The 17,215-nt window shown below is 33.6% G+C and overlaps 2 protein-coding genes across 2 annotated transcripts; one reads left to right on the top strand and one right to left on the bottom strand.

Moving 5' to 3' along the window:
- The first annotated feature begins 321 nt into the window (after nucleotides 1-321).
- LOC114712999 (extensin-like) lies at nucleotides 322-867 on the top strand. Its single transcript, XM_028897576.1, has one exon. The coding sequence runs from the start codon at nucleotides 322-324 to the stop codon at nucleotides 865-867; it is 546 nt and encodes a 181-aa protein (XP_028753409.1).
- A 1,702-nt stretch (nucleotides 868-2,569) lies between these two features.
- Nucleotides 2,570-16,814, bottom strand: LOC114712998 (ankyrin repeat-containing protein ITN1-like). The gene is made up of 10 exons (XM_028897575.1): nucleotides 16,624-16,814; nucleotides 15,792-16,311; nucleotides 15,554-15,715; nucleotides 15,164-15,220; nucleotides 12,937-13,038; nucleotides 11,355-11,426; nucleotides 10,552-10,722; nucleotides 9,860-10,215; nucleotides 9,103-9,694; nucleotides 2,570-2,862 (listed from the first exon to the last, which is right to left on the bottom strand). Exons 2-10 carry the CDS (start codon nucleotides 16,306-16,308, stop codon nucleotides 2,570-2,572), a joined length of 2,322 nt encoding a protein of 773 aa, XP_028753408.1. The 5' UTR covers nucleotides 16,309-16,311; nucleotides 16,624-16,814.
- Nucleotides 16,815-17,215: the final 401 nt, after the last annotated feature.

Here is a 17,215-nt window from a genome sequence, read left to right as displayed (position 1 = left end):
CACAGAACCATCGTGGAAACTGGTCTAGCTCTAATGCAACATGCTTCTGTCCCTCAAAAATACTGGACTCATGCTTTCGATACAGCTGTTTATTTACTCAATAGGCTTTCAAATCCAGTCTTGAATAATAAAAGTCCATTTGAATTGATATTCAACTTAAAGCCTGACTACACTTTTTTGAGAATTTTCGGTTGTGGATGTTGGCCAAATTTGAGGCCCTATGCTCCAAATAAGGTAAGCCCAAGATCTCACCTATGTGTGTTTCTCGGCTATGCACCAAATCACATGGGATATCTTTGCCTTCATCTACCTACAGGACGCATGTACACTTCAAGAGATGTTATATTTGATGAGAATTGCTTTCCTTTTACAACCCAATCCACTACACAACCCAAACCATCTACCTTAACCATTTTGCCTTCACTTCCCTTACAAACCAATATTTCTAGCCCAAACACGGTACCTAGCCCATCTTCATCACAAAGCCCAAATGCTCACACCATACGTAACCCAAGTCAAAGCCCAAATGAATACACCACACCTAACCCAAGTCAAAGCACTCTACCTAACCCTATTCCTTCTTCTTTCACTTTGGCGTCACCTTCTCCCTCCTCTAAGCCGTCACCTACTTCGTCCTCTTCCCCACCAAATTCTGCAATGTCAAATTCTGCACCGTTCTCACCATCACCTCAACCCCCTCAACCTACCCATCACATGATTACTAAATCTAAAGCCAATATCTTCAAACCCAAAGCTCTCTCTCCAGATTTTGTTTCCACCGTACACCCAAAAACATCTCACTATGCCTCGGGTCCCATGCCTACTGTTCCTACTTCAGTTGCTCAGGCCCTCAAGTCTCCGTCATAGTGCAAGGCTCTAGATGATGAATTTCAAGCTTTACTTGCTACTCAGACATGGGAGCTCGTCCCTTCTTCTCCTTCTATGAATATCATTGGGTGCAAATGGGTCTTCAGAGAAAAATTTTTGACGGATGGTTCATTCGATAAGTGCAAAGCTAGACTTGTGGCAAAAGGTTTTCATCAACAACCTGGAATTGATTTTGCTGAAACCTCCACTGTAGTGAAGCCTGTAACTGTCCGACTTATACTTTCCATTGCTCTCTCAAAAGGTTGGTTCATTAATCAATTAGATGTACGTAATGCCTTTCTCCATGGTCATCTTGATGAAGAAGTTTATATGCATCAACCTCCTGGCTTTGTTCATCCTAACTACCCAACACATGTGTGTAAGCTTCAAAGAGCCATATACGGTCTCAAACAAGCCCCACGGGCTTGGTTTGCTTGACTTAGTGCCAGATTATCTGAGCTTGGATTTCTGCCTTCAAGGTTAGATTCTTCCTTGTTCATTTGCCACAATTCTAAATGTACTATTTATGTTTTGATTTATGTGGATGATATTATTGTCACTGGATCTTCTCCCATTGTGATTCAAGAATTGGTTGATGCCTTAAGCTGTTCTTTTCCAGTCAAGAACCTCGGTGCTTTACATTATTTCTTAGGTGTTGAGGTTACATCTATCTCCTCTGGCTTAGTACTTTCTCAACAAAATACATTTTAGATCTTCTTGACAAAGCTAAAATGTCAAATGCTCGTCCTGTCTCCACACCCATTGCCGCTAATAGTTGTCTTTCAGCTTATAGTGGAATTGACTTTGATGATCCTCATTATTATCGAAGTATAGTAGGTAGTCTTCAGTACTTAAGTTTTACTAGGCCAGATATCACCTTTGCTGTTAATCGTGTATGTCAATTCATGCATCAACCCAAGGAACATCATTGGACTGTAGTGAAGAGGATTCTCAGATATTTATGGGGTACTTCAAATTTTGCTCTTCATCTTAGAAAATCCTCTTCATCTCAACTACATGCCTTCTCTGATGCTGATTGGGGTGGTAATGTTGATGATTCAAGATCCACAACTAGCTTTGCCATTTATTTTGGTCCTAATCTAGTAGCATGGAGTTCAAAGAAGCAACCTATTGTTGCTCGATCAAGTACTGAAGCAGAATATAAAGCCATAGCTACAACATCCAGTGATCTGATATGGCTTCAGCAACTCCTTCATGAATTACATATTGTTCTCTCTGAGGCTCCATTTTTGTATTGTGATAATCTGGGTGCAACTTATCTAGTTTCTAATCCTGTATTTCACTCTAGAGCTAAACATATAGCTCTTGATTATCACTTTGTCAGAGAACGCCTTGCTGCTGGTCTTCTCAATGTTCTTCATGTATCTTTAAAGGATCAACTGGCTGACATTCTTACTAAACCACTACCATCATCCAGATTTGCCACTCTGAGATCGAGTCTCACCGTGCTGCCAGCCTAGTTCCACTCGCGGGGGAGTATTGAAGCCCAACACTGAACATCACAAAGCCCAAATGACTAATGGGCTTTTACGTGGATTTTTGTCATTCTAGATTTTTCTTTTATGTCCATATTGCTTGTTATACATCTCATTGTCTATATATAGTGACTTACTGTACACCTCACTATGCAAGAAATAAGATACTTCATACAGCATTAGCTCCTTTGTGTTTTACTGTCTTTTCAGTTACCATCAGCATTCTGAGCCCCAATGACACGCTTCTTCTCATCACCATTTTCATCCACTTCCGGCATCCCATCCTTGTCATTACTTCCCTCTCCACAAACAAAATCCACCATGGATTCCGCCATCTGCTCTTTCCCATGAGACACCACAATGTGTAATACGGTGTCTTCTGTGTCCGTTTTCTTGGCTGTGCGAAGCTCTCTGTTTTTCTTGCACCTTTCAAGGACTTCTGACCACTTGTCTTCATTACAAAAGTTCTCCACGTCTTGAAGGTCGAAGTCATTGTCTCCTACACAATTGGCTGCAATGGATATTAATTAACTAACATGGATAATGTCTTATGTTGGATAATGGATCAAGCCTAATTAAAACCCTTTTGGCTGAAACCAATTCCACTTTCAAGCATGCTTTCTCACTTGAACTAAAACAGTAGCATCTTCATATGCGCATTTTCAACTCTCAGCTGTATGCATATACTATATTGAGTTAAACTACTCGACTCAACTCAATTTCCTTAATTATCAACGAATATTTATCCAAACAATAACTAGCACACGTCAATTAGGAACTAGAAAGCTCCTCACTCTATCCCTTTAGTACAAGTCTACAATAGAAGTGTAGCTTGAATTCAGGTATATTTTTAAAGTCACAGGACATGTCAAATTCATTGATATATTTTTCAAATAATAAAGATTTTCAAACTAAATTGCAATGGTACGGTGTAAATGAGAAATATATACATATATATATAGGTCATAGCTAGTTATTGCATGGAAGTCGGAGACCAAACAAGAATCCTAAGTACACAATATAATCATGGCACCCAATTGAACGTAAAGAAGAAAAAGAAGAACATCAATCGGAACATGAAAAGGGGAGGATTTACCACAAAGATATAATAAATCAGAACCTGAGCCTTACTTAAAAAAATAGCAAAATGAGATTTTGACTCACAAACCAAATCTTGAAGTTCACCAGAGATAAGTAGAAAGATCAAAGGTGAGGCGTATAAGAAAGGAAAACGAAGAGACTTTATAACAAGCACAGCACAAAACGCAAAACATGATGACTAATTCTTTCTTGGATGTTGCTACTTTTGTCATCTTCCCAAATTTAAAAAAGTTGGCAATAGTGATAGAAAGTTGTCATTTTTATTGTTTAACTTTAATTAAACATAAATAGGAAGATGATTTTTCATTTTAAAAATTATCAATAACAATAAAAAAAATAATATATGTGAAATTTTCAAAAACGCATTATGTATAAATAAAATACAAATAAAAATAAGATATATAATATAAATAAAAATGTTCAAAATATTTTTAATAAAAAAGAATATTAGTTATTAATAAATATTTGCATATAATAAAAAAATTAATATAAATATTTCATAATATATTAAATTTTTCACAAATGCAACCGATTTGAAAGAAGAAAAACAAGTTACTGATATGAAGAAGTAGGGCCTTAGCAAACAAATATATAGCAGAATGAGATTGTAACTGCGCCAAAATTAAATCTTAAAGGGATAGGGTCTATTTGGTATGAGAGAAATGGAAGGGAGACGAGCGGAGGGAAAATTTTAGTGAGCCTATTTAAAAAAAAAAAAAAATTAAAGAAGTGGGATTAAAATTTTTTAATTAATTTTTCTTACTTTTTTGTCTTACATTTTCTTGGCGGGAAAGAATAAAGAGGCATCACATAGAAAACAAGTAAATTATCCTTTTCCGAGCTGGATATTTTAATAAGAATAATATTGATAACATGACCATTTGCTTTTTAGAAGGTTTGATTTTCTCTTTTCACTTTCTTTCTGAATTTTTTTTTTGAATTATAAGGACAAAAATTAATGGCCAGAGGTTACAGGTAAGGCTCAACCTGTGATGTTCCACTTATAAAAGCCTCAATGCTACTATACCAAAAGGATATTAATCTTCTTTCTCAAATTAAAAAAAAGAAAAGCAATATGGAAAGATAAGATATAATGGTACTATGATTCATAGAGATATAATAAGACACTCAAGACTTCTTTTCAGGGAGAGCACACGTTTGAAAATGGGAAAGCTGAGATAAAAGTGTCATTTATTGATTGGAACTGAATAAATAAATGAAGATGATAATGTTATTTATTTTGCATATGATTGAAATTAAGTAAAAAAATTCGGTAAATCATAGTATATAGATTTATTGCTAGACTGGAGAGGTAAAGTTTGCCTGCGAGAATCACCTGATGCTCAATTATATATATTAAACACAAATGTCGCTGGGTAGTTGAAATTGAAGTAATAAATATGTAGGAAATATAATTTTTCTTTAAAATATGTTTTTCTTTATAGGGAGATAAATGAGAAAAAAATAATAAGAAGAAAAATGATGAAAGAGAATATGTGTATTGATGTCATTATTGTGAAAATCACGTCATGCTCAGTTATAATATATTGGACACAAATGTGTTGAAATTTTTTTGCCAGAAAAATAGCACTATAATTCATGGAGATAAAATGTAATACTCACGGAGTTTCTTTCACGGGACACATGTTTCAGAAAGGGAAAGCTAAGATAAAAATGTCGTTTATTGATTGGAACTGAGTAAATGAATAGAGAATTAAATAAAGATGATAATGTTATTATTTTGCATGTGATTGAACATGACTTCCTTTATAGGTTCTAGATTTGTTGGAAATTAAAGCGATAACAATAATATCATTTTAGCATGTCATTCTTGAGAGAATCACGTGGTGCTCAAATATATATATATATATATATATATATATATTTATGTATATGTCGAACACAAATGTCGATGGGCAGTTGAAATTGAAATATACTACCACTATAATTCATCGGGATATAATATAATACTCAAGAGTTCTTTTCAGGGGATGTGAATGTTTGAAAATGGTAAAGTTAAGATAAAAGCGCCGTTTATTGATTGGAAGGAATAAATAAATAAATAAATAAAGGTGATAATGTTATATTTTACATGTGGTTTAAACTGACTAAAAAATTTGGTAGATTTTTTTGTTTTTTAAAAAAATTTGGTGGGTGATACTAGCTCCAGTCCTTAATATAAGAGCTTATTTGACTTTTATTTTAGTTTTAAATATAAGATCTCAATCTATTTTGTCTCTCATATTTATTCATTTTTTCTCAAGGTGATCTTTATAATAATGGTAATTCTAATCAATACACTTGATTAGCAAAGATATTTTAAGAAAGATGATACCTATTTACTACAAATAACTAACTTAACTAATTTTCTTAATCTACACAAATTAGTCAACTAGTTCTTATATTAAGGACCGCAGCTAGTATAAAGATATTTTGTCAGATAGTAGAGGAGATGATAAAGTTTACTTTATCGTTTATGGGTTTATGGGAAATTAAAGTGATAATGTCATTCTTGAACGTTATTAGAAAACTTCAAGAGATAAGATATAGTATCCTGTAAGATTGTTACGCAAAATTCTTAAAACCAATAAAATGTACTATATAAATTTGAATTCGTAAAATAATAAAACAAATTCTTTATAAATAATGTGACTTCTATTTAATACCCAAGCAATATATGGAGCAGCATTTTTATAACTTATAAGTAATGTATTTAATTTTTTAAGTGAAGATGCATCCAGCATCCTCAAATATTTTTTTTAAGTATATCTAGTGTTCTAAAATATTTTATAGTACATACAGCGTGTTAAACTATTTTTTCATGTGTATCTAACATCTTAAAATATTTTTCCGTGTTGTGATTAGGGGGTGAAACATTGGAAAATAGACATCAACGTAGGACCCGTGAATATGGGTAGTGAGACAATTGTAAGGAAGGCAATTGGCGAGCCAAAAAACGCGTAAATTTTAAGGATTTGTCAAGAAGCATGAGAGAGATCAAGAAAGAAACAATGTGAAGCATGAAAGGAATGAATCTCCAAAAGTTAAGGGATTGAGAACGAAAAGCAGGAACGCCCATAAACTTTTAAAAATATTTTATAAATAATTTTTAAATTATTAATCTAAACCGTTGAAATGAATTAACCTAATAGTTAAAAAATAAGAAGAGATAAAAGGATGTGAAGGGAAGAGGAGAATCTCCTTTCCCAATATGTTGCACCTTTTAGATTGTTGGTGGCATCTCACAAATGTTAAAGGTTTGTCAATTGGCTTTTTCTTATTTTTACTGTTCTAGCTAGTACGAGAGTTTAGGAAAAAAAACATAGAACGGCAAAATGAGTTAAAATAAAAAAAATTGAAGTAGTAAAAAGTAATGTGTAAAATGTGTTGTTCTTCCATATGAAAACAATAAAGAAGCCATCTCACTTGAAGTAACATTCACTTTACTACTCGTTCTAATTTTTATTACGAGGATCTCCGATATAATGTAACATATCTTGCCTAAATTATCAATTTTTTTTTCACTTAATATATCTAATTAACTATATAAAACTTCCTAATTAATTAGTCAAGGTTTTCCAACTAATAATTTTTATTGAGATGATTTTGATATTTTACAAAATATAATTAATTTTAACCAACTTTATTAATTTATATAAAATTATTATTAGGTGTTTATAATAAGGGAGAATCCCAATTAAATCCAATGGAAATACATAAATCCAAATTGAGAGCTACACTTTTGATAAATTTTTAATTAGGCTATGAGGCCTCATTAAGAATTTCTGAATATATTGTTAAATAACTAGAATGCTCCGCTTTAATTAAAAAATTGATTATTTTATCCCTCCCAAATGGTTCCTCTTTTCTCTTATGATTTTTTTGGGACTAAAAAACACATAAATAATATTATAATATTTAAAATTTGTATAGATATAACCAAAACTTCTAAAATTATTTTAATCAAACATTTTAAATTACAATATAAGTACCCTTTAAATAAATATTTTGTATCTTCAGGTTGCAAATATTTATTTTTAAGATTTTGAAATATCTTAATTATAAAAAAAATACTTTATATTAAGTTGTAATTAAAATATTTTAAGATCTTAAAATAAATATTTACAAATGTAAAATAAAAATATTTATCTCAAGACTATTTATGTTGAAATTTAAAAATTTTTATTAAAATATTTTTGAAGATTTTAGTTATCTATCAAATTTTATACACTATAAAAAAAATTTTAGTGTTTTTTGGTCTTAAAAATAATCATAAGAAGTGAGAGATTTTTTGGGGAGAAAAATAATCCATTATTCATTTTAATTAAAAAGAAGTATTCTGGTTATTTAACAATATTCAAAAATTCTAAATTAGTGCTCATGTCCTAATTAGGGATTTATTAAAAGTATAAGCCTTAATTAAAAATTTAGATATTTTAACAGGATTTTATTGGAATTTCCCTTTATAATAAAGATAGGAAAGAATATTATAAGCTGAGAGACGATCGCATGGAAGAAATCATCCATAACTGGTGTACCATATTTATGATGGGCCAAAGCTGAAAGCATTTCTCAGGGTTCACTTGGTGCCATAGATCATGAAGTAATACAATGTACCACGTACCTTCCTAAATATAGAACTTATTTTATATTGTAATAAACACTATAAATTAGATTTTATATTTAAGTTGAATGTAGTACAATAGTTTGTACATTATCACATTAAACATGCTTGGTTGCTTTTTTATAGATTAATTATCTTTTCAATGTAAAACATGATTATATATTTACATCAATTCAATAAAACCTTTTTTTTGGCCGGCAATTCAATAAAATCCTTTTAACATCCAAAATTAAGATGAAAGAATATTAAATCAGTGTAATCCTTCCTGTAATACTAAAATGCCCTTCCTGAAATTTCCAAACTAACATGAAATTTCAAGAACTACATAATATCAGAACCATGCCGCTTGTGGCGGAGTGAATGGTTTTTATCGTATCACCAGCATGCACCCTTCGATCTCTCATTTGCAAGGTCATGGTTTTTACGTCATTTTCCCTAATCCCATCAAAAGTTTCCCCTCAAGACCCGACATATTAGGGAAAAAACTGAGGAAGAGAACAAATAGGCAATGAGTAGTAGAATCACACCACATTTTAACTCAATTTTAAGGCTTGAGTTTACGAATCCTTGCACTTTATTATGTTTTACTCATGAAGGTCAACTTAAATTGATATGAAACTTTCGTAATTAATCAATTTAATTCCATTTGAACATCCGAATACTTATAAGTGATAATTATCCCAATAAATTAATTAATCGATTCAACTAATTAAATTACTCAATAGGCTTATTAGTTGAACATTATGAGAACCCCGAAACCCATCACTGAGGAAGTTATATAAGTGAGGTTGAAAGGATATAATAATTATAAAACTCAAACTACATCATGAAGGAGCAAGATACACTAATATATATATTATTCCAAACAGAAAAGAAATAAAAACATCAAGCTTTTAAAAATAAAAATGATGAAGGTTGGTGTCATTTGAATAATACAAGACAATTAATTTTGATGGTTCAAATCTGTGCCGCTTTCCTTGTTCTTGGTGCTTAGGTATTCAATGGGATGAGTACGCTTGCGTCTTGGGGCAGGAATGGCAGACAATATGGGAGCAAAGAATGTGGGGAGCTGTGTGATAACCAAAAGGACGATCATTGATGACATGAAAATAAAAATTGGAAGAGCCTTGCGCAATTTTTGATCGTCATCATCGAACATGAAGAAACCACCAGAACAGAAAGAGATCCACAAACAAGCAATAGAGTAGAACATCAAGAACATAGCCCAGTAAAGTTTTAAAGGAAGGTATCTCCAAAAGTGAACAGATTGGGAACGAGAAGCAACTATGGACAGAAAGAAGATGGTGGAAATGAGGGAGAAGAAGAGGGCCGCAATCGAAGAACTTACGAAATGTTTGAATACTGGTTTGTTTCTTAGGATTGCAAAGCCCTCGGCATTATAACCACCTGGCACAGTGTCTCGTGTGGCGAAGGCCACCGATGCAACGAGGGTCGACACCACAGAACATGCTTGTGAGGTTTTAGCCACCCACCCTCCCTCGTGTTTCATAATTTCCTTGTGACTCTCTTTAAAAATGTCATCTGGGGTCTCCATTTTCTGATTGTATGTCTCCAACATACCACGGGGCATTGTATTCTTCACAAGCTGCGTCACCATGTATATACATCTACTTACTAGGTGTATATATTTTAATATCAAATAAATCTTTGAAATAGTTATATGCTTTAATTCATTCATTAGTATGAATTTCTTGTTGAGTATTTTAATTTTTGTGTTGATCTCATCAATAGCAAATATATAGATACGCACCTCAAACCAGTTGATTTCCCCAGACATGAGGAGTGTTTCCCCGGGATTGAGCCAATCAAACTCCACTCCCAGCCTTGCTGCCAAGTGTAATGCATTGTTTCCCTCTTTATCTACATCCCAAAATAGGCTTTCACTTAGCCATTTCTGCTTCCACAAAAACCTATATACTTTTGTTTGCCTATATTCTGCTGCTAGTAGAACTATGTTCTTTCCCTCAAGATTCACATCTTTAATACTTGATGGAAATAATTCTAGAATCTTCTCCACCATTTCTACTGCTCCATTCTTCACAGCAATCATTAGGGGCGTCTCAATAGTTATTGTACTGGATGCTGGTGTCGTCATTAACTTCAACTCTATGCACCAATGCCATTCACAATCCAAATCATAAAATTAGTTTATAATCGCAAAATTTTTTGGGAAAATAATATGCTCATAGTGTTTACCATTATATATACACACACTTATGGTAAATATTCGACTATCATTGCAAGGCATCAGAAGAATGAGGACAAGAGATTTACAATAAGTACAGGGCATATTTACAAACGCGTCATAAATTTGTCATAAAAAAATTGGTGACCATCATTGGAGGCGATGAATGATTTATATGATTCCAAAAGTGTCAAAGTCCTGTATATGAAAAGTATAATAGTAATGCTCCATATTGAAATTTTCATGAATCTTTTTACCATTATCATCTTCTGGTTGCAAGGAAATCGAAAGCTGCTCAGAGACCGTTCTCCATATGATTTGTGACATATCTTTATCTGATGTACGCCGAAGAAGTTGGTTCATTATTTGAAGTGACCATTTGTGCTTCTCCTTCATCTTTCGTATCTGACGGAACCATCTCCCAAGGACTACATATATTCAGGATCGTTATGTAGGTCAGTAAGGACCAAAAAGTAACTTATGATTATATATAATTAAAATAAAATATGTTTATTTTAGACTTTTTCCCCAAAACGGGTTCTTACCATATCTAGATTTAACTCGAACCAAACATGTAAAAGAAAGAAAGAAAAATATATATACTCGGGTGGGTCTCGTGTGTTAGGGTGAGACCCACTATTCTTCTCTTATTCTTTGTTAATTGGTACACAAGTTGTGTGGACAAAAACTTAATCCTTAAATGATAACCGATGAAAAATAAGAAAAAAGTGAAGAGGGGGGAAAAAGAGTAAATTACACACGCAAGCATTTATGCATGCATGCGGGCACAACTTTAATAAGTTCAGATTCAAATATGAAATATAAATTTGTGTACATTCAACCAATTAAGAGGGTTCAAAATTGTAATAGATATGGGGGCATGATTAATTATTATTTATTATTATATTTATTTTTCTAATTTAGCATATAAAACTTGCATCAAAAGATTTTCATTAAATATCATTAATCATTAATCAATATCAGTGCGCCTATATGTATGTATCTACATGATTTTCATTAAATAAACTGTACACGTACGCTCTTACATGACATGGCCTACCTGCTTCAGACCCTTGTAACAGCATGAATAACGCGACGCATAGCAGCAACCACCGAATATCTTTCCAATTTTCTGCAAAATATTAAGTCACAAAATTTGCTAGTTTCTTAACATCTTAATATAAGAATAAACCATATCCCACTCGATTCCCAAACACTACTTGTTGAAATTAATTGTCCCCCCTCAAATTTTTGTTGAGTTGAAAAAATTATAAAGAGTGAAGATAATCTTCATACGTTGGAAATGTAACTCAAAAAGATTTAGAGTTCTAATAGTCTCAACTCCTCCTCCGTCCTTACTCTCAAATACCTTGAAGAAGAAGTGTGTTCAATCATTCTTCTTCCAATAACTTTTATTTTAACACAGCTATTTTTTTATCGGAGACAATTCAATGTGGTGCATTTTCAGAAATATTTAGAAGCCTTCGTGGGTGGGCAGAGACAAAATGTTGTAAAAAGATTCATTATTTAAAAGAAATTTATAATTTACATAATTAAAATAAAATATGTTCATTCTACACTCGTCCCTCCCCCCCCCCCCAAAAAAAAGACAGTTTCTTTCCAGATCTAGATCTTACTTGAGCAAAACACACACACACACACACACACATATAGAGAGAGAGAGAGAGAGAAGTTTATATATAGTTTGTTGGGTCTCACGTATTAGGCAAGACACACTATTCCTCTCTCCTTTGTTCAAGGAAAAAAACTTACTCAAGTGTTGTCTTTGGTCAAATAAGAGTCATGTAATTGATTAATTATGACATTTGTTGCCAGGTACATAACAAATGTCGTAATTGATCTTATAGCACCTGTTCTTTTATGACAGACGACATGAAAATTATTACTCCTCTGGTCCTTAATATAGGATCTAATTGTTGAGTTGATTTTGGTTCTAAATATAAGACTTGTTTATCATATTTATCAGTTTTTTCTAAATTACTCATGTGGATACTCCCTTAATCATAATCAAGTAGAAGAGGGAATAAGGATATTAAGAAAGATGATTATAGTGTTTAGGAAAAAACATATCATATTTTTTATAATTAACTAACTTATCTAACTTCTTTAATCTAATTAAATTAGTTAAATTGGTCTTATATTAAGGACCGAATGAGTATTTTTCCCTGCTACTAAACTCATATTAGTTACAAAGATGTATTTTTAACCAACAACGAATATATTATAATGCATTAGTTTAAGAGAAAAAATAGAGCAAATTAGACACAAACATGTATGTATGCATCCATGCATAACTTTAGTCAGTTCAAATCAAAATATTACGTAAAAAAATTGTATGTATACATTCAATCAATTGAGTGGGTTCAAAATCCTAATTTATGGGGGCATCATCGTCATCATTATTTAATTTATCATATACACACATACATAAATAAACTTGAGTGGGGACAGATATATACACAGGTCCGCATATATATATATATATATATCGTTCATGTTATTCCGAGTCAATCATTTTTCGATGCAAATTATACCATCAGTGTGGGTCTTTATATGCATATGCGCATGCTTTTCGTTAAATAGACTGTACATGTTGTGAGCTCTTGCTCGACATGGCCTACCTGGTACAAAATATTGTGACAGCAGGTATAGCAGGAGGAATCGCAGCAACCAATGTATAAACTTGATAAGCTTGACCAAAATTCGATATATAAGAGACGATCCTGTTTGAAGTAAAATTAAAAATATTCAGAACTCATATGCAGATTAAGACAGACAAAATGTTTTAAGAAATTTATTATTTAAAAGTAATTTATAATTATACTACATCTGGTCCTAATTACAAGACCTTATTTAAAAATGAGGTCTTATAATTAGAACCAGAACTAGTACATAATTAAAATAATATATGCTCCCTTTAGACTATTTTTTAAAGATGGTTTCTATCCCGATCTAGATCTAATTGAAACCAAAGATGTAAAGAGAGAGAAAACTGTTCCTTGATTGGTCTCACGTGTTAGGTGAGACTCACTATACTTCTCACTTTCTATTTTTATTTGTACTCCTTGAATTGTTTAGTCAAATAATCAATGGTAAATACAAATAGGGATAAAGTACAAATTTGTCCCGAAAGTATACAGCCAGTGTTCAAAAGTTTTGGAAGTCTCAATATCACCTTGAAAGTTAAAAAAAAAAAAAGAAAGAACATAGCAATATTGCCCTGTCTTTCACATCACCCTTCACCTCATCATTTCCCACTTTCTCTCCCCAACCAATCTCTCTATCTTCTACTCAGATTTAACCGGAAAATTCAACCAGAAAATCAACCAACATACTGGAAAATTAGTAAGCAAGCAGATTTCAACAAACACAGGAATCAAGAACCCAGAAAAACACAACTCAAATTCATCTGAAATAAGCAAGCATATTTCAAGAACCTAGAAATCAACAAGAAAAGAAGATGAAATCAACAAGAAGAGAAAAACAAGCAAGCAAATCAGAAAGCACAGACCCAGAAAACAAATCATATCCCAAACTACTCGGCTTCACCAGAGAATAGAAGAAGAAGAAGCACAGATGCTGTTGCATCAACCACCATCCTAAAGTGAAAATCTCATATTGCTTGCTTCCAACCCCTCCTGCATCCTCTTCAATGTCAGATCGCCATAAAAATCCAATGTTTCTCCCATAAGACTTATCGCCATAAACAAAACACTTCTAGCTTCAATAATCCACGCCATAATACTCATCTTGCTACCTGTTTCCCCCTACATCTTTTTCAATGTCAGATCGCAAGCCCCCCACCTCTCCCTACTCTTCCCACTTTGCCCATCTTCTTCAATGGCTGCTTGATGAGATGCTCCGCTTCCTTCACTACGAAATGAACACCTTCAATGACAATGGAATGGGGCACCAACCACGTCGAGCCCTCCCTCTTCAACCCATCCAAGCTCAATGTTACTCAGTAGGTTCAAGTTACTAAATCTAATTGATGGTCGAGGTGTGTGTTTGTGTTAGAGAATGATGCTGATGCCGCTGCGGGATTGCCGGTCTCCGTCTTCCTCACCGTTTGCAGGCTGCGATCACCTTCATCCCTCTGCCCCAGATCTCACCACTCTCATCGAATAAGAAAACCATCAGCACCAAAATAGTGTTCCAACCAGCTTCTCCGTGGAAGGATGTGAAGACCGTGTCCAGTAGCTGACAGCGTCCGGTTATGGTGTCCGACGTGAAGACCCCTTAGGAACTTGAAAGGACGAGAGAGAGAGAGAGAGAGAGAGAGAGAGAGAGAGAGAGAGAGAGAGAGAGAAGAGAGAGAGAGAGAGAGAGAGAGGATTTTTTTGGGAACTTGAGGTTGAGAGAGATAATGGGAGATGACGAGGTGGAGGTGATGTGGCAGAGAGGAAGGGAGAGATGACGAGGTGGCATGTCATGTGGGACGACACACAAGCAATCCGGTCAAATTAACAGTCAAAATTAACTTGGGTAACGGTGAAGGTAATATTGTTACATTTTTTAAACTTTCGTGGTGAAATTGAAACTTCAAAAACTTCCAAACACTCGTACCTCCTAACTGTATACTTCTAAGGCAATTTTGCACCTTATCCCATGAAAAATGGGAAATAAGATAACAAATGTAAATTTGACCAAAAAAACATGTATGCATGCATGTTTGTACGCTTTTAACAAATTAAGTTTAAGACGTTAAATATCTTATATCTTCCAAACATCATAGTTTCATATTGTCAAAAGCAAGTTGTCTAGGCTAATGTTAACTAAAATAGATGCACTATTTTTTGTTGTGGACTAAAGGAAATAGCCAGGGAGTAACTTGTAAAGCGTACTTACGTTTTTGCAATTCTTCAAGCGAAGTGGCCCGATTCTTCTCCTTAGCTTTCGAAAGCCCTTGAAAGATCCAGAGAAACAAGCCACATGCGTATTTTATTTTTATATATAAAAAGTACAATACACTCCCTCATATCTTTAATATATGAGCTATTTCCAAAAATGTTTGTACATCTAATTGGTTCTTTGCGTGGCATGTTTCATTTTATACATATTTGTATTCTTGACAAGCATGTGGCCTTTAGTTTTGAAATGAGGCTATACAAAGGAGATATAATCTCAATCCTATTCAACAGTATAAAATAGTACTTTCAAACGTTGTCATAGGAAGCTCATAATGCATCAAAAGAAAGCCAAATGAAATCACAGACACACACTTGTATGCACACTTACAATAAATTGGATGGCCAAAGATTGATAGTTCAAGGAGGGCAGTACTTTCGAAAGCTGAACGTTGTGCTGCTAAGAGATGAAGTGGAGACAACCCTTCCTTATTGCGCTTCATCATCTCTTTCAAGTGATATTTATAAAGGTAAACTATTTCGATGGCCACATCTGCATGTAGCAGTACTCAATCATAAGTACATTAATTAAAGATTATGTGAAAGAATGAATGTTAGCTTAGATTTACCAAAATGCCCTTCTGCAATTGCACAGTGAAGAATGGTATCATGGTTGTCCCTTATGCAGTGTGCAAAGTCAATTGAAGAAACTCTAGGCCTTCCCATATACATATAATAAAGCCAAAGAAAAGCTTTTCTTCTGCCATAGAGAGCTGCCAGAAAAATGGGTGTCTCGCCCACAGTGTTGCGCTTAGCAATTAATAAGGGGTCCCTACCACCAATTTTCTTGCACATTTCAACGCTCCCCCTTTTTGCTGCTAAATGTAAAGGAGTGTTCTTTCTATCATTCTCAGCGCCAAGAATGATATTCACATTCCAGCTCTCTTCTTGAACTAACAAGTCAACCATCTTTGCCACCACGTGCTCTTCCCCATGAGACACAGCCATGTGTAACAATGTGTCTCCTGTCCCCGTTATCTTGGCTATACGAAGTGTCCTTTCTTGCTTGTATGTTTCAAATACTTTTGACCACTCTCCCCTCCTGGCATAACTTCGCAGTTGCTCCTGCTGGTTTCCTTCACTCATTGCCTCTTGCAGATTAAACTCAAATGGTGTAAACGAGATATATATGAATTGGTTATAGTTGTGAGTTGGAGCATATGGGGAAAAAATATATACATGACATCCACAAACAAGTTAATAAATATGAAATATTACTAATTTAAAACTTGCTAATCAATCTGATTATTAATCAAGTAAATATAAACAGAAAATACAACCATGACAGCCAAAAGAAGATAGTAAACAACGTGAAGAAGAAAAAGAGGATGAATCCAAAGATGAAAAAGGAAGGGATCTAGCCAAAAAGATAGTAAATGACACAAAGAGGCGGAGCCTTACTGAAGAAATAGCAGAAAAATGAGATTGTATGTGATTTCACCAACCAAATCTTGAAGAACCAAAGATGAGTAGAAAGATCAAAGATTAGGTGGAGAAGAAAGGTAAATAGAGAAGCATTATATAGATAACAAATAAGTTGATGTAGATCATCCCTCCCGCCATGAGCTGCATTTTAAATTATATATATATATATATGTATGTATGTATTTATGCATGTATGTAATATAATATAGCAAGCCCAGCGCAAAACGCAAAACAACACGACCATTTTCTTCTTGGAAGTTGCGACTTAGCTGGCATTATGACCCAAGAATCAAGATGTTTTATAATTTAAAAAGACTTATCTAACAAGTGTATTAATATGACTTATATTGACTACACTACTACTCAAGACGGTGCGTTGGTGCATAGTGGAAGTTTTTATATGGCTAGCATATTAGTTGGCAAATAATTATCATATTTCATATATAGTATCTTATATCAGCTTTAATTAATACAGAAAACCAATAAATACATTACCAAATCCTACTTATTTTAACATTACCAAATACACTATTATTCCTCATGCCGTCGTCAATGTGAAAACAAAGAT

This window comes from Neltuma alba, unplaced genomic scaffold (assembly GCF_004799145.2).
Source record: "Neltuma alba isolate B1F8T4 unplaced genomic scaffold, ASM479914v2 tig00011408_pilon, whole genome shotgun sequence".
Classification (NCBI taxonomy): Eukaryota; Viridiplantae; Streptophyta; class Magnoliopsida; order Fabales; family Fabaceae; genus Neltuma; species Neltuma alba.
This window is presented reverse-complemented; position numbering and strand designations above follow the sequence as displayed.